This window comes from Taudactylus pleione, unplaced genomic scaffold (assembly GCF_031769625.1).
Source record: "Taudactylus pleione unplaced genomic scaffold, aTauple2 ptg001691l, whole genome shotgun sequence".
Lineage (NCBI taxonomy): Eukaryota > Metazoa > Chordata > Amphibia > Anura > Myobatrachidae > Taudactylus > Taudactylus pleione.
The window spans coordinates 146,813-172,034 of NW_028286088.1; the positions used below are offsets into that span (position 1 = coordinate 146,813).

The 25,222-nt window shown below is 46.8% G+C and overlaps 1 protein-coding gene across 6 annotated transcripts in view; it reads right to left on the minus strand.

Annotated features, from left to right (window-relative positions):
• MEIOSIN (meiosis initiator) overlaps positions 1-25,222 on the minus strand; it is a 115,614-nt gene that overhangs the window by 79,387 nt on the left and 11,005 nt on the right. For 5 of the 6 annotated variants that reach the window (XR_015876200.1, XM_088464572.1, XM_088464569.1 and 2 more), the window contains exon 2: positions 18,304-18,379. Coding sequence is in view for 5 of the 6 variants with exons in the window: in XM_088464572.1 (XP_088320698.1) it covers positions 18,304-18,379 (76 nt within the window). In the remaining variant the exon portion in view is untranslated. The other variant, XM_088464571.1, reaches the window with a different exon arrangement.

Here is a 25,222-nt window from a genome sequence, read left to right on the forward strand (position 1 = left end):
CTGTGTAAGTGTGTGTGAGGCTGTGATGGTACTCCATGTTACTTATGGTATCTCAGTCTTGTGTAATCACTGCGTGTGATGAGGTTAGTAATTCCTCAGTAAAATCAGAGCCTGTGTAAGTGTGTGTGAGGATGTGATGGTATTCCATGTTACTGATGGTCTCTCAGTCTTGTGTAGTCACTGTGTGTGATGTGGTTAGTAATTCCAGAGTAAGGTCAGAGCCTGTGTAAGTGTGTGTGAGGCTGGGATGGTACTCCATGTTACTGATGGTCTCTCAGTCTTGTGTAATCACTGCGTGTGATGAGGTTAGTAATTCCTGAGTAAGGTCAGAGCCTGTGTAAGTGTGTGTGAGGATGTGATGGTACTCCATGTTACTGATGGTCTCTCAGTCTTGTGTAATCACTGCGTGTGATGAGGTTAGTAATTCCTGAGTAAGGTCAGAGCCTGTGTAAGTGTGTGTGAGGATGTGATGGTACTCCATGTTACTGATGGTCTCTCAGTCTTGTATAATCACTGCGTGTGATGAGGTTAGTAATTCCTGAGTAAGGTCAGAGCCTGTGTAAGTGTGTGTGAGGATGTGATGGTACTCCATGTTACTGATGGTGTCTCAGTCTTGTGTAATCACTGCGTGTGATGAGGTTAGTAATTCCTGAGTAAGGTCAGAGCCTGTGTAAGTGTGTGTGAGGATGTGATGTACTCCATGTTACTGATGGTCTCTCAGTCTTGTGTAGTCACTGTGTGTGATGTGGTTAGTAATTCCAGAGTAAGGTCAGAGCCTGTGTAAGTGTGTGTGAGGCTGGGATGGTACTCCATGTTACTGATGGTCTCTCAGTCTTGTGTAATCACTGCGTGTGATGAGGTTAGTAATTCCTGAGTAAGGTCAGAGCCTGTGTAAGTGTGTGTGAGGATGTGATGGTACTCCATGTTACTGATGGTGTCTCAGTCTTGTGTAATCACTGTGTGTGATGATGTTAGTAATTCCTGAGTAAGGTCAGAGCCTGTGTAAGTGTATGTGAGGATGTGATGGTACTCCGTGTTACTGATGGTATCTCAGTCTTGTGTAGTCACTGTGTGTGATGAGGTTAGTAATTCCTGAGTAAGGTCAGAGCCTGTGTAAGTGTGTGTGAGGCTGTGATGGTACTCCATGTTACTGATGGTATCTCAGTCTTGTGTAATCACTGCGTGTGATGAGGTTAGTAATTCCTGAGTAAGGTCAGAGCCTGTGTAAGTGTATGTGAGGATGTGATGGTACTCCATGTTACTGATGGTGTCTCAGTCTTGTGTAGTCACTGTGTGTGATGAGGTTAGTAATTCCTGAGTAAGGTCAGAGCCTGTGTAAGTGTGTGTGAGGATGTGATGGTACTCCATGTTACTGATGGTATCTCAGTCTTGTGTAATCACTGCGTGTGATGAGGTTAGTAATTCCTGAGTAAGGTCAGAACCTGTATAAGTGTGTGTGAGGATGTGATGGTACTCCATGTTACTGATGGTGTCTCAGTCTTGTGTAGTCACTGTGTGTGATGAGGTTAGTAATTCCTGAGTAAGGTCAGACCCTGTGTAAGTGTGTGTGAGGCTGTGATGGTACTCCATGTTACTGATGGTGTCTCAGTCTTGTGTAATCACTGCGTGTGATGAGGTTAGTAATTCCTGAGTAAGGTCAGAGCCTGTGTAAGTGTGTGTGAGGATGTGATGGTACTCCATGTTACTGATGGTCTCTCAGTCTTGTGTAATCACTGCGTGTGATGAGGTTAGTAATTCCTGAGTAAGGTTAGAGCCTGTGTAAGTGTGTGTGAGGATGTGATGGTACTCCATGTTACTAATGGTATCTCAGTCTTGTGTAATCACTGCGTGTGATGAGGTTAGTAATTCCTGAGTAAGGTCAGAGCCTGTGTAAGTGTGTGTGAGGATGTGATGGTACTCCATGTTACTGATGGTATCTCAGTCTTGTGTAATCACTGTGTGTGATGAGGTTAGTAATTCCTGAGTAAGGTCAGAGCCTGTGTAAGTGTGTGTGAGGATGTGATGGTACTCCATGTTACTGATGGTATCTCAGTCTTGTGTAATCACTGCGTGTGATGAGGTTAGTAATTCCTGAGTAAGGTCAGAGCCTGTGTAAGTGTGTGTGAGGATGTGATGGTACTCCATGTTACTGATGGTTTCTCAGTCTTGTGTAATCACTGTGTGTGATGAGGTTAGTAATTCCTGAGTAAGGTCAGAGCCTGTGTAAGTGTGTGTGAGGCTGTGATGGTACTCCATGTTACTTATGGTATCTCAGTCTTGTGTAATCACTGCGTGTGATGAGGTTAGTAATTCCTCAGTAAAATCAGAGCCTGTGTAAGTGTGTGTGAGGATGTGAGGGTATTCCATGTTACTGATGGTATCTCAGTCTTGTGTAATCACTGCGTGTGATGAGGTTAGTAATTCCTGAGTAAGGTCAGAGCCTGTGTAAGTGTGTGTGAGGATGTGAGGGTACTCCATGTTACTGATGGTCTCTCAGTCTTGTGTAGTCACTGTGTGTGATGTGGTTAGTAATTCCAGAGTAAGGTCAGAGCTTTATAAGTGTGTGTGAGGATGTGATGGTACTCCATGTTACTGATGGTATCTCAGTCTTGTGTAGTCACTGCGTGTGATGAGGTTAGTAATTCCTGAGTAAGGTCAGAGCTGTGTAAGTGTGTGTGAGGCTGTGATGGTACTCCATGTTACTGATGGTATCTCAGTCTTGTGTAGTCACTGTGTGTGATGAGGTTAGTAATTCCTGAGTAAGGTCAGAGCCTGTGTAAGTGTGTGTGAGGATGTGATGGTACTCCATGTTACTGATGGTCTCTCAGTCTTGTGTAATCACTGCGTGTGATGAGGTTAGTAATTCCTCAGTAAAATCAGAGCCTGTGTGTGTGTGAGGATGTGATGGTACTCCATGTTACTGATGGTCTCTCAGTCTTGTGTAGTCACTGTGTGTGATGTGGTTAGTAATTCCTGAGTAAGGTCAGAGCCTGTGTAAGTGTGTGTGAGGATGTGATGGTACTCCAGGTTACTGATGGTGTCTCAGTCTTGTGTAATCACTGCGTGTGATGAGGTTAGTAATTCCTGAGTAAGGTCAGAGCCTGTGTAAGTGTGTGTGAGGATGTGATGGTACTCCATGTTACTGATGGTGTCTCAGTCTTGTGTAATCACTGCGTGTGATGAGGTTAGTAATCCCTGAGTAAGGTCAGAGCCTGTGTAAGTGTGTGTGAGGCTGTGATGGTACTCCATGTTACTGATGGTATCTCAGTCTTGTGTAATCACTGCGTGTGATGAGGTTAGTAATTCCTGAGTAAGGTCAGAGCCTGTGTAAGTGTGTGTGAGGATATGATGGTACTCCATGTTACTGATGGTGTCTCAGTCTTGTGTAGTCACTGTGTGTGATGAGGTTAGTAATTCCTGAGTAAGGTCAGACGCTGTGTAAGTGTGTGTGAGGATGTGATGGTACTCCATGTTACTGATGGTGTCTCAGTCTTGTGTAATCACTGTGTGTGATGAGGTTAGTAATTCCTGAGTAAGGTCAGAGCCTGTGTAAGTGTGTGTGAGGATATGATGGTACTCCATGTTACTGATGGTGTCTCAGTCTTGTGTAATCACTGTGTGTGATGAGGTTAGTAATTCCTGAGTAAGGTCAGAGCCTGTGTAAGTGTGTGTGAGGATATGATGGTCCTCCATGTTACTGATGGTGTCTCAGTCTTGTGTAATCACTGTGTGTGATGAGTTTAGTAATTCCTGAGTAAGGTCAGAGCTGTGTAAGTGTGTGTGAGGATGTGATGGTACTCCATGTTACTGATGGTCTCTCAGTCTTGTGTAATCACTGTGTGTGATGAGGTTAGTTATTCCAGAGTATGGTCAGAGCCTGTGTAAGTGTGTGTGAGGATGTGATGGTACTCCATTTTACTGATGGTGTCTCAGTCTTGTGTAGTCACTGTGTGTGATGAGGTTAGTAATTCCTGAGTAAGGTCAGAGCCTGTGTAAGTGTGTGTGAGGATGTGATGGTACTCCATGTTACTGATGGTGTCTCAGTCTTGTGTAGTCACTGCGTGTGATAAGGTTAGTAATTCCTGAGTAAGGTCAGAGCCTGTGTAAGTGTGTGTGAGGCTGTGATGGTACTCCATGTTACTGATGGTCTCTCAGTCTTGTGTAATCACTGTGTGTGATGAGGTTAGTAATTCCTGAGTAAGGTCAGAGCCTGTGTAAGTGTGTGTGAGGCTGTGATGGTACTCCATGTTACTGATGGTCTCTCAGTCTTGTGTAATCACTGTGTGTGATGAGGTTAGTAATTCCTGAGTAAGGTCAGAGCCTGTGTAAGTGTGTGTGAGGCTGTGATGGTACTCCATGTTACTGATGGTATCTCAGTCTTGTGTAGTCACTGTGTGTGATGAGGTTAGTAATTCCTGAGTAAGGTCAGAGCCTGTGTAAGTGTGTGTGAGGCTGTGATGGTACTCCATGTTACTGATGGTATCTCAGTCTTGTGTAATCACTGTGTGTGATGAGGTTAGTTATTGCTGAGTAAGGTCAGAGACTGTGTAAGTGTGTGTGAGGCTGTGATAGTACTTCATGTTACTGATGGTCTCTCAGTCTTGTGTAGTCACTGTGTGTGATGAGGTTAGTAATTCCTGAGTAAGGTCAGAGCCTGTGTAAGTGTGTGTGAGGATGTGATGGTACTCCATGTTACTGATGGTATCTCAGTCTTGTGTAATCACTGTGTGTGATGAGGTTAGTAATTCCTGAGTAAGGTCAGAGCCTGTGTAAGTGTGTGTGAGGATGTGATGGTACTCCATGTTACTGATGGTCTCTCAGTCTTGTGTAATCACTGTGTGTGATGAGGTTAGTAATTCCTGAGTAAGGTCAGAGCCTGTGTAAGTGTGTGTGAGGCTGTGATGGTACTCCATGTTACTGATGGTATCTCAGTCTTGTGTAGTCACTGTGTGTGATGAGGTTAGTAATTCCTGAGTAAGGTCAGAGCCTGTGTAAGTGTGTGTGAGGATGTGATGGTACTCCATGTTACTTATGGTATCTCAGTCTTGTGTAATCACTGCGTGTGATGAGGTTAGTAATTCCTCAGTAAAATCAGAGCCTGTGTAAGTGTGTGTGAGGATGTGATGGTACTCCATGATACTGATGGTCTCTCAGTCTTGTGTAGTCACTGTGTGTGATGTGGTTAGTAATTCCTGAGTAAGGTCAGAGCCTGTGTAAGTGTGTGTGAGGATGTGATGGTACTCCATGTTACTGATGGTCTCTCAGTCTTGTGTAATCACTGTGTGTGATGAGGTTAGTAATTCCTGAGTAAGGTCAGAGCCTGTGTAAGTGTGTGTGAGGCTGTGATGGTACTCCATGTTACTGATGGTATCTCAGTCTTGTGTAGTCACTGTGTGTGATGAGGTTAGTAATTCCTGAGTAAGGTCAGAGCCTGTGTAAGTGTGTGTGAGGATGTGATGGTACTCCATGTTACTTATGGTATCTCAGTCTTGTGTAATCACTGCGTGTGATGAGGTTAGTAATTCCTCAGTAAAATCAGAGCCTGTGTAAGTGTGTGTGAGGATGTGATGGTACTCCATGATACTGATGGTCTCTCAGTCTTGTGTAGTCACTGTGTGTGATGTGGTTAGTAATTCCTGAGTAAGGTCAGAGCCTGTGTAAGTGTGTGTGAGGATGTGATGGTACTCCATGTTACTGATGGTATCTCAGTCTTGTGTAGTCACTGTGTGTGATGAGGTTAGTAATTCCTGAGTAAGGTCAGAGCCTGTGTAAGTGTGTGTGAGGATGTGATGGTACTCCAGGTTACTGATGGTGTCTCAGTCTTGTGTAATCACTGCGTGTGATGAGGTTAGTAATTCCTGAGTAAGGTCAGAGCCTGTGTAAGTGTGTGTGAGGATGTGATGGTACTCCATGTTACTGATGGTGTCTCAGTCTTGTGTAATCACTGCGTGTGATGAGGTTAGTAATCCCTGAGTAAGGTCAGAGCCTGTGTAAGTGTGTGTGAGGCTGTGATGGTACTCCATGTTACTGATGGTATCTCAGTCTTGTGTAATCACTGCGTGTGATGAGGTTAGTAATTCCTGAGTAAGGTCAGAGCCTGTGTAAGTGTGTGTGAGGATGTGATGGTACTCCATGTTACTGATGGTATCTCAGTCTTGTGTAATCAATGCGTGTGATGAGGTTAGTAATCCCTGAGTAAGGTCAGAGCCCGTGTAAGTGTGTGTGAGGCTGTGATGGTACTCCATGTTACTGATGGTATCTCAGTCTTGTGTAATCACTGTGTGTGATGAGGTTAGTAATTCCTGAGTAAGGTCAGAGCTGTGTAAGTGTGTGTGAGGCTGTGATGGTACTCCATGTTACTGATGGTATCTCAGTCTTGTGTAATCACTGTGTGTGATGAGGTTAGTAATTCCTGAGTAAGGTCAGAGCCTGTGTAAGTGTGTGTGAGGATGTGATGGTACTCCATGTTACTGATGGTATCTCAGTCTTGTGTAATCACTGTGTGTGATGAGGTTAGTAATTCCTGAGTAAGGTCAGAGCCTGTGTAAGTGTGTGTGAGGATGTGATGGTACTCCGTGTTACTGATGGTCTCTCAGTCTTGTGTAATCACTGTGTGTGATGAGGTTAGTAATTCCTGAGTAAGGTCAGAGCCTGTGTAAGTGTGTGTGAGGCTGTGATGGTACTCCATGTTACTGATGGTCTCTCAGTCTTGTGTAATCACTGTGTGTGATGAGGTTAGTAATTCCTGAGTAAGGTCAGAGCCTGTGTAAGTGTGTGTGAGGCTGTGATGGTACTCCATGTTACTGATGGTATCTCAGTCTTGTGTAATCACTGCGTGTGATGAGGTTAGTAATTCCTGAGTAAGGTCAGACCCTGTGTAAGTGTGTGTGAGGATGTGATGGTACTCCATGTTACTGATGGTGTCTCAGTCTTGTGTAATCACTGTGTGTGATGAGGTTAGTAATTCCTGAGTAAGGTCAGAGCCTGTGTAAGTGTGTGTGAGGATATGATGGTACTCCGTGTTACTGATGGTATCTCAGTCTTGTGTAATCACTGTGTGTGATGAGGTTAGTAATTCCTGAGTAAGGTCAGAGCTGTGTAAGTGTGTGTGAGGATATGATGGTACTCCATGTTACTGATGGTGTCTCAGTCTTGTGTAATCACTGTGTGTGATGAGGTTAGTAATTCCTGAGTAAGGTCAGAGCCTGTGTAAGTGTGTGTGAGGATGTGATGGTACTCCATGTTACTGATGGTTTCTCAGTCTTGTGTAATCACTGCGTGTGATGATGTTAGTAATTCCTGAGTAAGGTCAGAGTCTGTGCAAGTGTGTGTGTGAGGCTGTGATGGTACTCCATGTTACTGATGGTTTCTCAGTCTTGTGTAATCACTGTGTGTGATGAGGTTAGTAATTCCTGAGTAAGATCAGAGCCTGTGTAAGTGTGTGTGAGGCTGTGATGGTACTCCATGTTACTGATGGTATCTCAGTCTTGTGTAATCACTGCGTGTGATGATGTTAGTAATTCCTGAGTAAGGTCAGAGTCTGTGCAAGTGTGTGTGTGAGGATGTGATGGTACTCCATGTTACTGATGGTGTCTCAGTCTTGTGTAGTCACTGTGTGTGATGAGGTTAGTAATTCCTGAGTAAGATCAGAGCCTGTGTAAGTGTGTGTGAGGCTGTGATGGTACTCCATGTTACTGATGGTATCTCAGTCTTGTGTAATCACTGTGTGTGATGTGGTTAGTAATTCCTGAGTAAGGTCAGAGCCTGTGTAAGTGTGTGTGAGGATGTGATGGTACTCCATGTTACTGATGGTATCTCAGTCTTGTGTAATCACTGTGTGTGATGAGGTTAGTTATTGCTGAGTAAGGTCAGAGCCTGTGTAAGTGTGTGTGAGGATGTGATGGTACTCCATGTTACTGATGGTATCTCAGTCTTGTGTAATCACTGTGTGTGATGAGGTTAGTAATTCCTGAGTAAGGTCAGAGCCTGTGTAAGTGTGTGTGAGGATGTGATGGTACTCCGTGTTACTGATGGTATCTCAGTCTTGTGTAATCACTGTATGTGATGAGGTTAGTAATTCCTGAGTAAGGTCAGAGCCTGTGTAAGTGTGTGTGAGGCTGTGATGGTACTCCATGTTACTGATGGTATCTCAGTCTTGTGTAATCACTGTGTGTGATGAGGTTAGTAATTCCTGAGTAAGGTCAGAGCCTGTGTAAGTGTGTGTGAGGCTGTGATGGTACTCCGTGTTACTGATGGTCTCTCAGTCTTGTGTAATCACTGTGTGTGATGAGGTTAGTAATTCCTGAGTAAGGTCAGAGCCTGTGTAAGTGTGTGTGAGGCTGTGATGGTACTCCATGTTACTGATGGTATCTCAGTCTTGTGTAATCACTGCGTGTGATGAGGTTAGTAATTCCTCAGTAAAATCAGAGCCTGTGTAAGTGTGTGTGAGGATGTGATGGTACTCCATGATACTGATGGTCTCTCAGTCTTGTGTAGTCACTGTGTGTGATGTGGTTAGTAATTCCTGAGTAAGGTCAGAGCCTGTGTAAGTGTGTGTGAGGATGTGATGGTACTCCATGTTACTGATGGTATCTCAGTCTTGTGTAGTCACTGTGTGTGATGAGGTTAGTAATTCCTGAGTAAGGTCAGAGCCTGTGTAAGTGTGTGTGAGGATGTGATGGTACTCCAGGTTACTGATGGTGTCTCAGTCTTGTGTAATCACTGCGTGTGATGAGGTTAGTAATCCCTGAGTAAGGTCAGAGCCTGTGTAAGTGTGTGTGAGGCTGTGATGGTACTCCATGTTACTGATGGTATCTCAGTCTTGTGTAATCACTGCGTGTGATGAGGTTAGTAATTCCTGAGTAAGGTCAGAGCCTGTGTAAGTGTGTGTGAGGATGTGATGGTACTCCATGTTACTGATGGTATCTCAGTCTTGTGTAATCAATGCGTGTGATGAGGTTAGTAATCCCTGAGTAAGGTCAGAGCCTGTGTAAGTGTGTGTGAGGCTGTGATGGTACTCCATGTTACTGATGGTATCTCAGTCTTGTGTAATCACTGCGTGTGATGAGGTTAGTAATTCCTGAGTAAGGTCAGACCCTGTGTAAGTGTGTGTGAGGATGTGATGGTACTCCATGTTACTGATGGTGTCTCAGTCTTGTGTAATCACTGTGTGTGATGAGGTTAGTAATTCCTGAGTAAGGTCAGAGCCTGTGTAAGTGTGTGTGAGGATATGATGGTACTCCATGTTACTGATGGTGTCTCAGTCTTGTGTAGTCACTGTGTGTGATGAGTTTAGTAATTCCTGAGTAAGGTCAGAGCTGTGTAAGTGTGTGTGAGGATGTGATGGTACTCCATGTTACTGATGGTCTCTCAGTCTTGTGTAATCACTGTGTGTGATGAGGTTAGTTATTCCAGAGTATGGTCAGAGCCTGTGTAAGTGTGTGTGAGGATGTGATGGTACTCCATTTTACTGATGGTGTCTCAGTCTTGTGTAATCACTGTGTGTGATGAGGTTAGTAATTCCTGAGTAAGGTCAGAGCCTGTGTAAGTGTGTGTGAGGCTGTGATGGTACTCCATGTTACTGATGGTGTCTCAGTCTTGTGTAGTCACTGTGTGTGATGAGGTTAGTAATTCCTGAGTAAGGTCAGAGCCTGTGTAAGTGTGTGTGAGGATGTGATGGTACTCCATGTTACTGATGGTGTCTCAGTCTTGTGTAGTCACTGTGTGTGATGAGGTTAGTAATTCCTGAGTAAGGTCAGAGCTGTGTAAGTGTATGTGAGGATGTGATGGTACTCCATGTTACTGATGGTATCTCAGTCTTGTGTAATCACTGCGTGTGATGAGGTTAGTAATTCCTGAGTAAGATCAGAGCCTGTGTAAGTGTGTGTGAGGCTGTGATGGTACTCCATGTTACTGATGGTCTCTCAGTCTTGTGTAATCACTGCGTGTGATGAGGTTAGTAATTCCTGAGTAAGATCAGAGCCTGTGTAAGTGTGTGTGAGGCTGTGATGGTACTCCATGTTACTGATGGTCTCTCAGTCTTGTGTAATCACTGCGTGTGATGAGGTTAGTAATTCCTGAGTAAGGTCAGAGCCTGTGTAAGTGTGTATGAGGCTGTGATGGTACTCCATGTTACTGATGGTATCTCAGTCTTGTGTAATCACTGTGTGTGATGTGGTTAGTAATTCCTCAGTAAAATCAGAGCCTGTGTAAGTGTGTGTGAGGCTGTGATGGTACTCCATGTTACTGATGGTATCTCAGTCTTGTGTAGTCACTGCGTGTGATAAGGTTAGTAATTCCTGAGTAAGGTCAGAGCCTGTGTAAGTGTGTGTGAGGCTGTGATGGTACTCCATGTTACTGATGGTATCTCAGTCTTGTGTAGTCACTGCGTGTGATAAGGTTAGTAATTCCTGAGTAAGGTCAGAGCTGTGTAAGTGTGTGTGAGGATGTGATAGTACTCCATGTTACTGATGGTCTCTCAGTCTTGTGTAATCACTGTGTGTGATGAGGTTAGTAATTCCTGAGTAAGGTCAGAGCCTGTGTAAGTGTGTGTGAGGATGTGATGGTACTCCATGTTACTGATGGTCTCTCAGTCTTGTGTAGTCACTGCGTGTGATAAGGTTAGTAATTCCTGAGTAAGGTCAGAGCCTGTGTAAGTGTGTGTGAGGCTGTGATGGTACTCCATGTTACTGATGGTCTCTCAGTCTTGTGTAATCACTGTGTGTGATGAGGTTAGTAATTCCTGAGTAAGGTCAGAGCCTGTATAAGTGTGTGTGAGGCTGTGATGGTACTCCATGTTACTGATGGTGTCTCAGTCTTGTGTAATCACTGTGTGTGATGTGGTTAGTAATTCCTGAGTAAGGTCAGAGCCTGTGTAAGTGTGTGTGAGGCTGTGATAGTACTCCATGTTACTGATGGTATCTCAGTCTTGTGTAATCACTGCGTGTGATGAGGTTAGTAATTCCTGAGTAAGGTCAGAGCCTGTGTAAGTGTGTGTGAGGATGTGATGGTACTCCGTGTTACTGATGGTATCTCAGTCTTGTGTAGTCACTGTGTGTGATGAGGTTAGTAATTCCTGAGTAAGGTCAGAGCCTGTGTAAGTGTGTGTGATGATGTGATGGTACTCCATGTTACTGATGGTCTCTCAGTCTTGTGTAATCACTGTGTGTGATGAGGTTAGTAATTCCTGAGTAAGGTCAGAGCCTGTGTAAGTGTGTGTGAGGATGTGATGGTACTCCATGTTACTGATGGTATCTCAGTCTTGTGTAATCACTGTGTGTGATGAGGTTAGTAATTCCTGAGTAAGGTCAGAGCCTGTGTAAGTGTGTGTGAGGCTGTGATGGTACTCCATGTTACTGATGGTGTCTCAGTCTTGTGTAATCACTGTGTGTGATGTGGTTAGTAATTCCTGAGTAAGGTCAGAGCCTGTGTAAGTGTGTGTGAGGCTGTGATAGTACTCCATGTTACTGATGGTATCTCAGTCTTGTGTAATCACTGCGTGTGATGAGGTTAGTAATTCCTGAGTAAGGTCAGAGCCTGTGTAAGTGTGTGTGATGATGTGATGGTACTCCATGTTACTGATGGTATCTCAGTATTGTGTAATCACTGTGTGTGATGAGGTTAGTAATTCCTGAGTAAGGTCAGAGCCTGTGTAAGTGTGTGTGAGGCTGTGATAGTACTCCATGTTACTGATGGTATCTCAGTCTTGTGTAATCACTGCGTGTGATGAGGTTAGTAATTCCTGAGTAAGGTCAGAGCCTGTGTAAGTGTGTGTGAGGATGTGATGGTACTCCATGTTACTGATGGTATGCTAGACAATGTAATAAGCATGTACTACACACAGACACAATCGCTGAGCTCCTACCCTCCAGTCACTGTGAGGAGCTCTGCTAGACAATGTAATAAGCATGTACTACACACAGACACACTCACTGAGCTCCTACCCTACAGTCACTGTGAGGAACTCTGCTAGACAATGTAATAAGCATGTATTACGCACAGACACAATCACTGAGCTCCTACACTACAGTCACTGTGAGGAACTCTGCTAGACAATGTAAAAAGCAAGTATTACACACAGACACACTCACTGAGCTCCTGGCCTACAGTCACTATGAGGAACGCTGCTAGACAATGTAATAAGCATGTATTACGCACAGACACAATCACTGAGCTCCTACCCTACAGTCACTATGAGGAGTTCTGCTAGACAATGTAATAAGCATGTACTACACACAGACACACTCACTGAGCTCCTGCCCTACAGTCACTGTGAGGAGTTCTGCTAGACAATGTAATAAGCATGTATTACACACAGACACACTCACTGAGCTCCTACCCTACAGTCACTGCGAGGAGCTCTGCTAGACAATGTAACAAGCATGTATTACACACAGACACACTCACTGAGCTCCTACCCTACAGTCACTGTGAGGAGCTCTGCTAGACAATGTAATAAGCATGTACTACAGACAGACACAATCGCTGAGCTCCTACCCTCCAGTCACTGTGAGGAGCTCTGCTAGACAATGTAATAAGCATGTACTACACACAGACACAATCGCTGAGCTCCTACCCTCCAGTCACTGTGAGGAGCTCTGCTAGACAATGTAATAAGCATGTATTACACACAGACACACTCACTGAGCTCCTACACTACAGTCACTGTGAGGAGCTCTGCTAGACAATGTAATAAGCATGTACTACACACAGACACACTCACTGAGCTCCTGGCCTACAGTCACTATGAGGAACGCTGCTAGACAATGTAATAAGCATGTATTACGCACAGACACAATCACTGAGCTCCTACCCTACAGTCACTATGAGGAGTTCTGCTAGACAATGTAATAAGCATGGATTACGCACAGACACAATCACTGAGCTCCTGGCCTACAGTCACTGTGAGGAGTTCTGCTAGACAATGTAACAAGCATGTATTACACACAGACACACTCGCTGAGCTCCTACCCTCCAGTCACTATGAGGAGTTCTGCTAGACAATGTAATAAGCATGTACTACACATAGACACACTCACTGAGCTCCTACACTACAGTCACTGTGAGGAGTTCTGCTAGACAATGTAATAAGCATGTACTACACACAGACACACTCACTGAGCTCTTACCCTACAGTCACTGTGAGGAGTTCTGCTAGACAATGTAACAAGCATGTATTACACACAGACACACTCACTGAGCTCCTACCCTACAATCACTGTGAGGAGCTCTGCTAGACAATGTAATAAGCATGTATTACACACAGACACAATCGCTGAGCTCCTACCCTCCAGTCACTGTGAGGAACTCTGCTAGACAATGTAATAAGCATGTATTACGCACAGACACAATCACTGAGCTCCTGGCCTACAGTCACTGTGAGGAGTTCTGCTAGACAATGTAACAAGCATGTATTACACACAGACACACTCGCTGAGCTCCTACCCTCCAGTCACTATGAGGAGTTCTGCTAGACAATGTAATAAGCATGTACTACACACAGACACACTCACTGAGCTCCTACCCTACAGTCACTGTGAGGAACTCTGCTAGACAATGTAATAAGCATGTATTACACACAGACGCACTCACTGAGCTCCTACCCTACAGTCACTGTGAGGAACTCTGCTAGACAATGTAATAAGCATGTACTACACACAGACACACTCACTGAGCTCCTACCCTACAGTCACTGTGAGGAGTTCTGCTAGACAATGTAATAAGCATGTACTACACACAGACACACTCACTGAGCTCCTACACTACAGTCACTATGAGGAGTTCTGCTAGACAATGTAATAAGCATGTACTACACACAGACGCACTCACTGAGCTCCTGCCCTACAGTCACTGTGAGGAGTTCTGCTAGACAATGTAATAAGCATGTACTACACACAGACACACTCACTGAGCTCCTGCCCTACAGTCACTGTGAGGAACTCTGCTAGACAATGTAATAAGCATGTATTACACACAGACGCACTCACTGAGCTCCTACCCTACAGTCACTGTGAGGAACTCTGCTAGACAATGTAATAAGCATGTACTACACACAGACACACTCACTGAGCTCCTACCCTACAGTCACTGTGAGGAGTTCTGCTAGACAATGTAATAAGCATGTACTACACACAGACGCACTCACTGAGCTCCTAAACTACAGTCACTATGAGGAGTTCTGCTAGACAATGTAATAAGCATGTATTACACACAGACACAATCGCTGATAGTGTTCCTTCTAGCTCCGGCGGGAGGCAGGGCGCCGGAGCTAGAGAGGGCATGCACGCGCGCGCGCATCCGAGAAGGGGGCGTGGTCATCGGAAAAGGGGGCGTGTCTATAAGACGCGTCCCCTTTTCGTCACTCTTGGGGGCGTGCCCGGCACTTGCGGACACGCCGGGCAGCCCCCAAGCCCTGCAGACAGGGAGAATAGATGCCGGGCGCATGCGCCCGGCGTCTATTCTCCGGCGGTGAACGGGTCACCGCATGTTTCTCCACCCGCGGGACACTGCGTCCCGCGGGTGAGAACGGCTCCCGCAGGCTGTGAGGGCAGGGCGCTTTTTGCCCTCCTCCTGGAGGGCAGGGTGCTTTTTGCCCTCCAGAAGGAGGGCAGGGCGCCGCGCCCCGCTAAAATAGCCTAGCGGGAACGCTACGCTGAGCTCCTACCCTACAGTCACTGTGAGGAACTCTGCTAGACAATGTAATAAGCAAGTACAACACACAGACGCACTCACTGAGCTCCTACCCTACAGTCACTGTGAGGAGTTCTGCTAGACAATGTAATAAGCATGTATTACACACAGACACACTCACTGAGCTCCTACCCTACAGTCACTGTGAGGAGTTCTGCTAGACAATGTAATAAGCAAGTATTACACACAGACACACTCACTGAGCTCCTACCCTACAGTCACTGTGAGGAGTTCTGCTAGACAATGTAATAAGCATGTACTACACACAGACACACTCACTGAGCTCATACCCTACAGTCACTGTGAGGAGTTCTGCTAGACAATGTAATAAGCATGTATTACACACAGACACACTCACTGAGCTCCTACCCTACAGTCACTGCGAGGAGCTCTGCTAGACAATGTAACAAGCATGTATTACACACAGACACACTCACTGAGCTCCTACCCTACAGTCACTGTGAGGAGCTCTGCTAGACAATGTAATAAGCATGTACTACAGACAGACACAATCGCTGAGCTCCTACCCTCCAGTCACTGTGAGGAGCTCTGCTAGACAATGTAATAAGCATGTACTACACACAGACACAATCGCTGAGCTCCTACCCTCCAGTCACTGTGAGGAGCTCTGCTAGACAATGTAATAAGCATGTATTACACACAGACACACTCACTGAGCTCCTACACTACAGTCACTGTGAGGAGCTCTGCTAGACAATGTAATAAGCATGTACTACACACAGACACACTCACTGAGCTCCTGGCCTACAGTCACTATGAGGAACGCTGCTAGACAATGTAATAAGCATGTATTACGCACAGACACAATCACTGAGCTCCTACCCTACAGTCACTATGAGGAGTTCTGCTAGACAATGTAATAAGCATGGATTACGCACAGACACAATCACTGAGCTCCTGGCCTACAGTCACTGTGAGGAGTTCTGCTAGACAATGTAATAAGCATGTACTACACATAGACACACTCACTGAGCTCCTACACTACAGTCACTGTGAGGAGTTCTGCTAGACAATGTAATAAGCATGTACTACACACAGACACACTCACTGAGCTCTTACCCTACAGTCACTGTGAGGAGTTCTGCTAGACAATGTAACAAGCATGTATTACACACAGACACACTCACTGAGCTCCTACCCTACAATCACTGTGAGGAGCTCTGCTAGACAATGTAATAAGCATGTATTACACACAGACACAATCGCTGAGCTCCTACCCTCCAGTCACTGTGAGGAACTCTGCTAGACAATGTAATAAGCATGTATTACGCACAGACACAATCACTGAGCTCCTGGCCTACAGTCACTGTGAGGAGTTCTGCTAGACAATGTAACAAGCATGTATTACACACAGACACACTCGCTGAGCTCCTACCCTCCAGTCACTATGAGGAGTTCTGCTAGACAATGTAATAAGCATGTACTACACACAGACACACTCACTGAGCTCCTACCCTACAGTCACTGTGAGGAACTCTGCTAGACAATGTAATAAGCATGTATTACACACAGACGCACTCACTGAGCTCCTACCCTACAGTCACTGTGAGGAACTCTGCTAGACAATGTAATAAGCATGTACTACACACAGACACACTCACTGAGCTCCTACCCTACAGTCACTGTGAGGAGTTCTGCTAGACAATGTAATAAGCATGTACTACACACAGACACACTCACTGAGCTCCTACACTACAGTCACTATGAGGAGTTCTGCTAGACAATGTAATAAGCATGTACTACACACAGACGCACTCACTGAGCTCCTGCCCTACAGTCACTGTGAGGAGTTCTGCTAGACAATGTAATAAGCATGTACTACACACAGACACACTCACTGAGCTCCTGCCCTACAGTCACTGTGAGGAACTCTGCTAGACAATGTAATAAGCATGTATTACACACAGACGCACTCACTGAGCTCCTACCCTACAGTCACTGTGAGGAACTCTGCTAGACAATGTAATAAGCATGTACTACACACAGACACACTCACTGAGCTCCTACCCTACAGTCACTGTGAGGAGTTCTGCTAGACAATGTAATAAGCATGTACTACACACAGACGCACTCACTGAGCTCCTAAACTACAGTCACTATGAGGAGTTCTGCTAGACAATGTAATAAGCATGTATTACACACAGACACAATCGCTGATAGTGTTCCTTCTAGCTCCGGCGGGAGGCAGGGCGCCGGAGCTAGAGAGGGCATGCACGCGCGCGCGCATCCGAGAAGGGGGCGTGGTCATCGGAAAAGGGGGCGTGTCTATAAGACGCGTCCCCTTTTCGTCACTCTTGGGGGCGTGCCCGGCACTTGCGGACACGCCGGGCAGCCCCCAAGCCCTGCAGACAGGGAGAATAGATGCCGGGCGCATGCGCCCGGCGTCTATTCTCCGGCGGTGAACGGGTCACCGCATGTTTCTCCACCCGCGGGACACTGCGTCCCGCGGGTGAGAACGGCTCCCGCAGGCTGTGAGGGCAGGGCGCTTTTTGCCCTCCTCCTGGAGGGCAGGGTGCTTTTTGCCCTCCAGAAGGAGGGCAGGGCGCCGCGCCCCGCTAAAATAGCCTAGCGGGAACGCTACGCTGAGCTCCTACCCTACAGTCACTGTGAGGAACTCTGCTAGACAATGTAATAAGCAAGTACAACACACAGACGCACTCACTGAGCTCCTACCCTACAGTCACTGTGAGGAGTTCTGCTAGACAATGTAATAAGCATGTATTACACACAGACACACTCACTGAGCTCCTACCCTACAGTCACTGTGAGGAGTTCTGCTAGACAATGTAATAAGCAAGTATTACACACAGACACACTCACTGAGCTCCTACCCTACAGTCACTGTGAGGAGTTCTGCTAGACAATGTAATAAGCATGTACTACACACAGACACACTCACTGAGCTCCTACCCTACAGTCACTGTGAGGAGTTCTGCTAGACAATGTAATAAGCAAGTATTACACACACACACTCACTGAGCTCCTGCCCTACAGTCACTGTGAGGAACTCTGCTAGACAATGTAATAAGCAAGTATTACACACAGACACACTCACTGAGCTCCTGCCCTACAGTCACTGTGAGGAACTCTGCTAGACAATGTAATAAGCATGTATTACACACCGACACACTCACTGAGCTCCTACCCTACAGTCACTGTGAGGAGTTCTGCTAGACAATGTAATAAGCATGTATTACACACCGACACACTCACTGAGCTCCTACCCTACAGTCACTGTGAGGAGTTCTGCTAGACAATGTAATAAGCATGTATTACACACCGACACACTCACTGAGCTCCTACCCTACAGTCACTGTGAGGAGCTCTGCTAGACAATGTAATAAGCATGTACTACACACAGACACACTCACTGAGCTCCTACCCTACAATCACTACAAGGAGGACAGGAGTAATTATAAAAGTATTTAGCTCTATTAAGGCAAAGTCACTTTCTGAAAGCCTCTAAGCATACCGGACAGCGGTTTCGCACACCGTATGGTATAACGCGGACGTATAATGGTGGCTTCCTAGGAACTGAACAACTGGTAAGGCACATGTCATACATCTGTCTTGTTAATGGAAACTTATCTAGACCTGGACACCGTGCTCCGGCTTCAGTGCTCCCGGCAGTGTCTGTGCCAGCTCCTCTATATCCAGGGGTCGTTTGTGCCTTAAAGGAGAGAAAACTCGCTATTACTCAGTGCCTTTAGCTGCCCACTCACTTCCCAATGCTGCCATCTCCACCCCACTTAGTGCACAGACAGTGGCTGATGCGGAGTTGGCAAAAAACTTTACACCTTGGCAAAACCATGTAGCACTGCGGGTGGGGCAAAGCTAACGTGCAGAGTGTGGGATACAGAGAAGCCAGAATTTACCCTGCATGTACATAATACATGTATGTGCCCCCTGCAGTGTAATAATAAAGCTGCCCAGCATGTGTGGGATACATACAGAGCAGCCAGTAATTAGTTGCTTTTTTTCTTTGCTTCCAATGTATAGTTATTACAGTAAGAGTGTTTAGAAGTGGAGATGTTTCCCATATCGACCAATCAGATGCTACTGTACCTAACATTTAACTAGCACCTAGAAGAGAAGAGCTGAAATCTGATTGGTCTCTATGGGAAACATCTACACTTCTAAAAAGCCGCATTTTAGTAAATATATCCCCTCAGAACTTACCTTTGTTAACTCTCTTTCCTTGAAGTCCATAGGGTCCACAGGCAGACCTTTGGGTGTAGGTGATGGAACTGAATCCGGGCACCATGCAGTTAAAGCTTTCAGCTCCCAGGAAGCATTGGGTTCACTCTCCCTATACCCCGCCCCCGATCCAGAAGCACCTCAGTTTGTAATAAGCCAAAGGCCGGAGGGGGATAAGGGAGAAGGAAGACTGGAACACAAGAATCACACACAGAGAAGGAGATGGGAAACCGGTGACCAGTAAGAGAGCCCATATGAAGCCAGGTGCCTCAGGGCGGGTGTCCTGTGGACCCTATGGACTTCGAAGAAACAGTTAACAAAGGTAAGTTCTTACCATAACTCTCATTTTCTTCTTCAGGGTCCATAGGCTCCACAGCTAGACCTTGGGGATGTCCCAAAGAAGACCTTTTAAGGGTGGGGATGCTCCTGCGCTGAGAGGAGCATCCGGCGCCCAAAGGAAGCATCCTGAGAGGAGAGTTATCAAAGGCATAGAACCTCAAAAAGGTCTGGACAGAAGACCACATGGCTGTCTTACACAGCTAAACAGCTGAGGCAGTTCAAATCCCGATGCCGGCAGCCCAATGGGTGAAAATCCAGACAGCGCAGGTAAATATACTCTCCCTACACCTCGCCCCCCCTAACCCTCCCCTTAGTGGTGCCTTACCCTAACCTCCCCGCCTAGTGGCTAACCCTAACCCCCCCTCCCGCACCCTAAACTTAACCCTCCCAGGGGGGTGCCCAATCCTAACCTTCCCCGTAGTACCTAAACCTAACCACCCCTTCCCCTAGCCTAACCTTCCCCGGGGGGGGTGGGGGAAGTGGCTAACCCTAGGTCACTCCGGGGGTCCCTAAACCTTAACCCCCCCATCACCGGCTAAGTGTACACTCACCTCCGGGCAGAGGACGCCTATGTTAGATCCCTTGCCGGGATTACAGTGTCGGTATTAAGACAGGCGGCCATGCGGAGGCCTCACCTGCCGAGAGGTCTGGTGACTGAAAGGCTGGGACTATAATTTCCTCATTAATGTGGAAACTAGAAACAACTTTAGGAAGGAACCCAGGGCTAGTACGAAACACAGCCCTGCCCTGGTGAAATATCAGGAAGGGGGAGCGACAAGAGAACGCCCCAACTCTGACACTCTTCTGGCGGACGCTATAGCCAGAAGAAAAAGTCTTTGCTGTTAACCACTTGAGTTCCACCGAATCTAGGGGTTCAAATGAAGGACCCTGGAGGGCCCAAAGAACCACTGCCAAGTTCCAAGGAGCCACTGGGGAGACAAAGGGAGGTTGAATCCAGAGGACCACCTGGAGGAAGGTGCAGATATCCGGTAACGGAGCAATTCTATGTTGGAAGCATACTGACAGAGCAGATACATGCACTTTCAGTGAAGCCAGGCAGAGGCCAAGGGCCAATCCAGCTTGAAGGAAGGCCAGGACTCCTAAACACCTGAGGGTCGTAATCTCTGCGACAACACCATTGGCAATATGTATGCCACACTCTGTGGTAGATCCTAGCTGAAGTTGGCTTACGCGCTCTAAGCATTGTGTTGATGACAGAGCTAGAGAATCTTTTGGACCTTAGGAGGGATGTCTCAAGAGCCACGCCGTCAAAGACAGACGATCCAATTTTGGATAAAGGCAAGGACCCCGAGACAACAGGTCCGGACGTTGAGGCAATAGGAACAGAGTGTCGATGAAGAGACTCAGAAGAACTGAGGGCCTGATTCAGAGCCGGACGCTCTGACAGAGCGCTCGCTCTGAATCAGGGCCGGCCTTCTGGTTTTTTTTAGAGCGGCCTCCTGGCCGCTCGCATAGCTGTGGGTGACCACCCACAGCTATAGCGAGCGGCCAGGAAGATTGAGGTAGGGTCTCGTTGCCGCAAGCCCCAGAGAGCTTTCGGCTCTAACAGAGCCGAAAACTCTCCCACTGACATCACTTGTGATGTCAGTGGGGTTGGCCCCAGACGGGAGGCGTTCCCATGGGAACGCCTCCGTCTGGGCAGCCACGCCCCGGTCCGCCCCCTTTGGTACGAGACCCGGAGCGAAGGTTTGCCCATCGCTATCCGGGTCTCACGCATGTGCACGACGGAGCCGGCTCCGTCGTGCGCACTGGGCCACCATCGACCTGCTTGCGAGCGCTCAGCGCTTGCGATCGGGTCTGAATCAGGCCCTGAGTACTAATAACGACTGGGCCAGGCTGGAGCCACCAGCAAGACAGTGCCTCCATCTTCTTTGAACTTCCGAAGAACTCGAGGAAGGGAGACTGGAGGAAACAGGTACGCAAACTGGAAGGTCAACCTCACTGACAAGAGTGTCCACCAAGGTTGCCTCAGCATCTCTTGTTCTGGACCCGTACACTGGCAGTTTGTGATTGTGTCGGGAGGCCATGAGGTCCACCTCTGGGAGGCCCTATTTGTTCACTAGGAGTTAAAATACTTCTTGATGAAGAGACCATTCCCCTGGATGCATGTTGTGACGGCTGAGGAAGTCTGCTTCCCAATTGAGAACTCCCGGAATGAACACTGCCAAAATGGCCGGGAGGTGACACTCTGCCCATGTCAGAATGCGTGACACTTCTGTCATTGCTGCCCAACTTCGAGTGCCTCCTTGATGGTTGATGTAAGCTACAGTGGTGGCGTTGTCGGACTGAACCTGCTCTAGTTTTCCGAGAAGTATGTGTTTTGCCATCTCGTGGGCCCTGTACAAGGCCCGACGTTCCAATGTGTCGATTGGAAGTATTGCTTCGACTGCTGGCCAATGACCCTGAAAAAAGTGCAGACCTATCACTGCGTCAGAGCCCTGTAGACTGGCGTTCGTTAGGAGTACCCAGTCTGGGATCCAAAAGGGGTGAGACGTCAGTAGCCACCAAGACAAAGATAGACACCTCCGGAGAGAGCACTATTGTCTGAGCTTTGATCCGCTGGGGCAATCCATTCCCATCTCGAAAGGATCAGCCTCTGCAGAGGCCTGGAGTGAAACTGAGCATATTCCACCATGTCGAAGGTCTACACCATGGATCCCAGAACCTGCACCGCTGAGTGTATTGACACCCGGCGACTGTGTGTCACGGCCAGAGTATTTCAGCATGGCGCTAGGCGGGTGTTACCTGTGAGGTCGTTGTGGCGCGGGCTGTCGGGTGGCGGAGCTGGTGTCTGGCAGGGGGCTTTGGCTGCGCGCGTTGTTGTGCAGGCCTGTTGTCACTCTGTGCTGGTAAGGCCTGGCGGCGTCTCCATTCCGTTTGGCATGGGCGCCGCCATTTTGGCTTCTGGCCATGTGAGGCGGCTGGCCAATCCTGGTGAGTCACATGTTCCCTCCGGCCAGTAACAGCACGGCATGGGTTATTTAGGAAGGGTCAGTGCCTTCCTTCTTTGCCAGTGCAATGTGTATCTCAGCCTAGCTGAGGGAGTTCTCTGTGCTTATCCTGTTCATGTGAAATTCGCTGTCTGCCAGTCTGCCTGTCAGCTCCTAGCTTCCGCTGGACTACCCTGCTTCCTCCACCACCCTTGCCCATACCCGAGTGCCTGAGCCTGCTGACATCCTGCTCATTTGCCTTAGTTTACTACCTGCATACCTGGCTTATTATTTCCTGCATCACTACCTGCATACCTGGTTGATTATTCCAGTCTCACTACCTGCACACTTGGACAGTTCTAATTGTTTCTACTTGGACATTAAACCATTACTCCCACCACAGAACTCTAGTGCACGTTTATATATACCTGGACTTTTATTTACTGCCATATTTTATGTCTACTCAAGTACGTATTAAAAAAACTAGTTTTATATTCAAACCCACTTCTGTGATCGCTCCTGCTACCACCCCGGGTCCACAAACAACAAAGAACATAACACTGTGGAGGCATCTGCGTATATGTAGTTGTAACAAGGAGATCTTGTCTGAAGTCAGAAAAATCTGCTGTTGAGAATCGAGGAGGGCCCCCAGATGAATCATCCTCTGCAAGGGATTCAGGAAGGACTTTTTCCAATTGATAAACCACCCGTGCGCCTGTAGAAAGGCAATAGACTGCTGCAGGTGGTGGCGAAGCACTTCTGGAGAACCTGCCAACAGAAGGAGGTCGTCCAGGTATGATAGTAGCCGAATACCCTGATTCCGCAAATGGGCTGCCATGATGGCCATAACTTTGGTAAACACCCTTGGAGCTGTGGATAGGCCAAAGGGTAGCGCCCTGAACTGGAAGAGTTGCTGATGAGGAGTTGTAGGGACATGTAGGTATGCGTCCTGAATATCCAGCGATACCATAAAATCCCCAGGTTCTATAGCCAGTATGATGGAGCGCAAGGTTTCCATCCTGAACCTGGGTACCCTAAGGAATTTGTTCAGGGATTTGAGGTTGATAGGCCGATGAGATACATTCGGCTTCTGCACCAGAAAGACAGTAGAATAATAACCAGTCCCTCGCTGGGATAGTGGGACTGGCACAATTACCCCTGCCTGCAGGAAGGATCCGTAAGGCCCTGTTCTTGTCTGAAGAAGGGCCTGTGCAGAAAAACTGGTGAGGGGGGTCTTCGAAGGAATGAGAGGGCGTATCCGTGAGAGACCACTTCTTACCCAAGCGTCCTTGGTGGTTTGATTCCAGAACTGGGCAACTTAAGTTGGCCTCCAACTCTGGCGTCCCCCAGAGGGATGCCCGCCCCGTCAAGCCGAGGGTTTATCCTCTGTTTGGAGGCCGACGTCTTGTATTCCAAGCCTGTTTTCTTAGGGTTGACGGCCTTTTTGGCAGTGGACTGTCTAGGAAAGGACTGCTCTTTAAATTTACCTTGGGGACGAAAGGACCTAAAGGAGGAGGAACCAGGATTATGTACAAATACTAGCAGGGAAGCAATATACTGGTCCTGTCTTATGCTTGGGTAAGCTGCAGGGACCTGCTGCCTAAAGATGGCACAGTGCAGCAGGCAACAGTATGTGACCGACCTCACAAATATTGTATATATGTATGAGGTTATACATGAACCACCCTAACAACACCTGTATTAGGGCATGAAATAGAGAAAGGTATAGCCATAAGCTGACAGTAGAGAAGAGACTTATCCCAAAGAAACCGGAATATCCCGCACAGGAATAATAACCAGTGTTATATTTCACATCTATAAGTAAAACCAGCAACAGGTACCATATATATCATATCTTATATCATAATTTTATCATAAGATAAATTTTATATGCTGGAGGTGCTCCCTGGAATTAAGTAACTAGAACTCAAAAAGTAACAATTGGAAAAACCAATTTAGCCACTTAACTGACGAATTCTTTTTCCAAAAACCGCTCCAAAATTGTCGGTTTCTTTTATGATTGAATTAGGTCACGTACATAATTTTAAACTTATCCATCACTATTTTATTTGAAAAAAATATTTTTTTAGAACACAGTATAACATAAAAATAGCAATTTTTATGTTATACTGTAGTGATGGCCATTGACGGCTGTAGCATCGATGGTTCAACCATCGTTAGAAGCCATCAATTGTTTCGCGATTGGTCGAGGAGATCTGTGTAGACCACAACTGGCGATGTTTCCTAAACATCGTTTGAGGATTACCATCGATGGTGCAACATTGATGGCCACCAGCAATGGCAAACCACTTGTTTTCAGCCAGACCATCGATGGTCAGTTGCCATCCCTAATCGGAGGCTCTGCGATATCGATCTTATATATAACTGCTGCTTACACACACGTGTGTGTGTGTATATATATATATATATATATATATACATACACATATGTGTGTATATATATACACACGTGTGTATATATATATATATATTCACACATATGTATATATATACACGTGTGTATATATATATATATATATACAGTGTTCTATCTAGCTCCGGCGGGAGGCAGGGCGCCGGAGCTAGAGAGGGCATGTCCGTGCGCGCGCCGAAGTAGCGCGCGTGACCGAGAATAGGGCATGGTCATCGAAAAGGGGGCGTGTCTATAAGACGCGTCCCCTTTTCGTCACTCTTGGGGGCGTGCCCGGCACTTACGGACACGCCGGGCTGCCCCCAAGCCCTGCAGACAGGGAGAATAGATGCCGACCCGTGGGTGAAGACGGTTCCCGCAGGCTGTTAGGGCAGGGTGCTTTTTGCCCTCCTTCTGGAGGGCAGGGTGCTTTTTGCCTTCCAAAAAGAGGGCAGGGCGCCGCGCCGCGCCCTGCTAAAACTGCCTAGCGGGAACGCTATATACATATGTGTATATATATTTTTTTTACAACTTTATGTATACAGTCAGGTGCATAAATATTGGGACATTGACAGAATTTTCATATTTTGGCCTCTATTCACCACCACAATGGCTT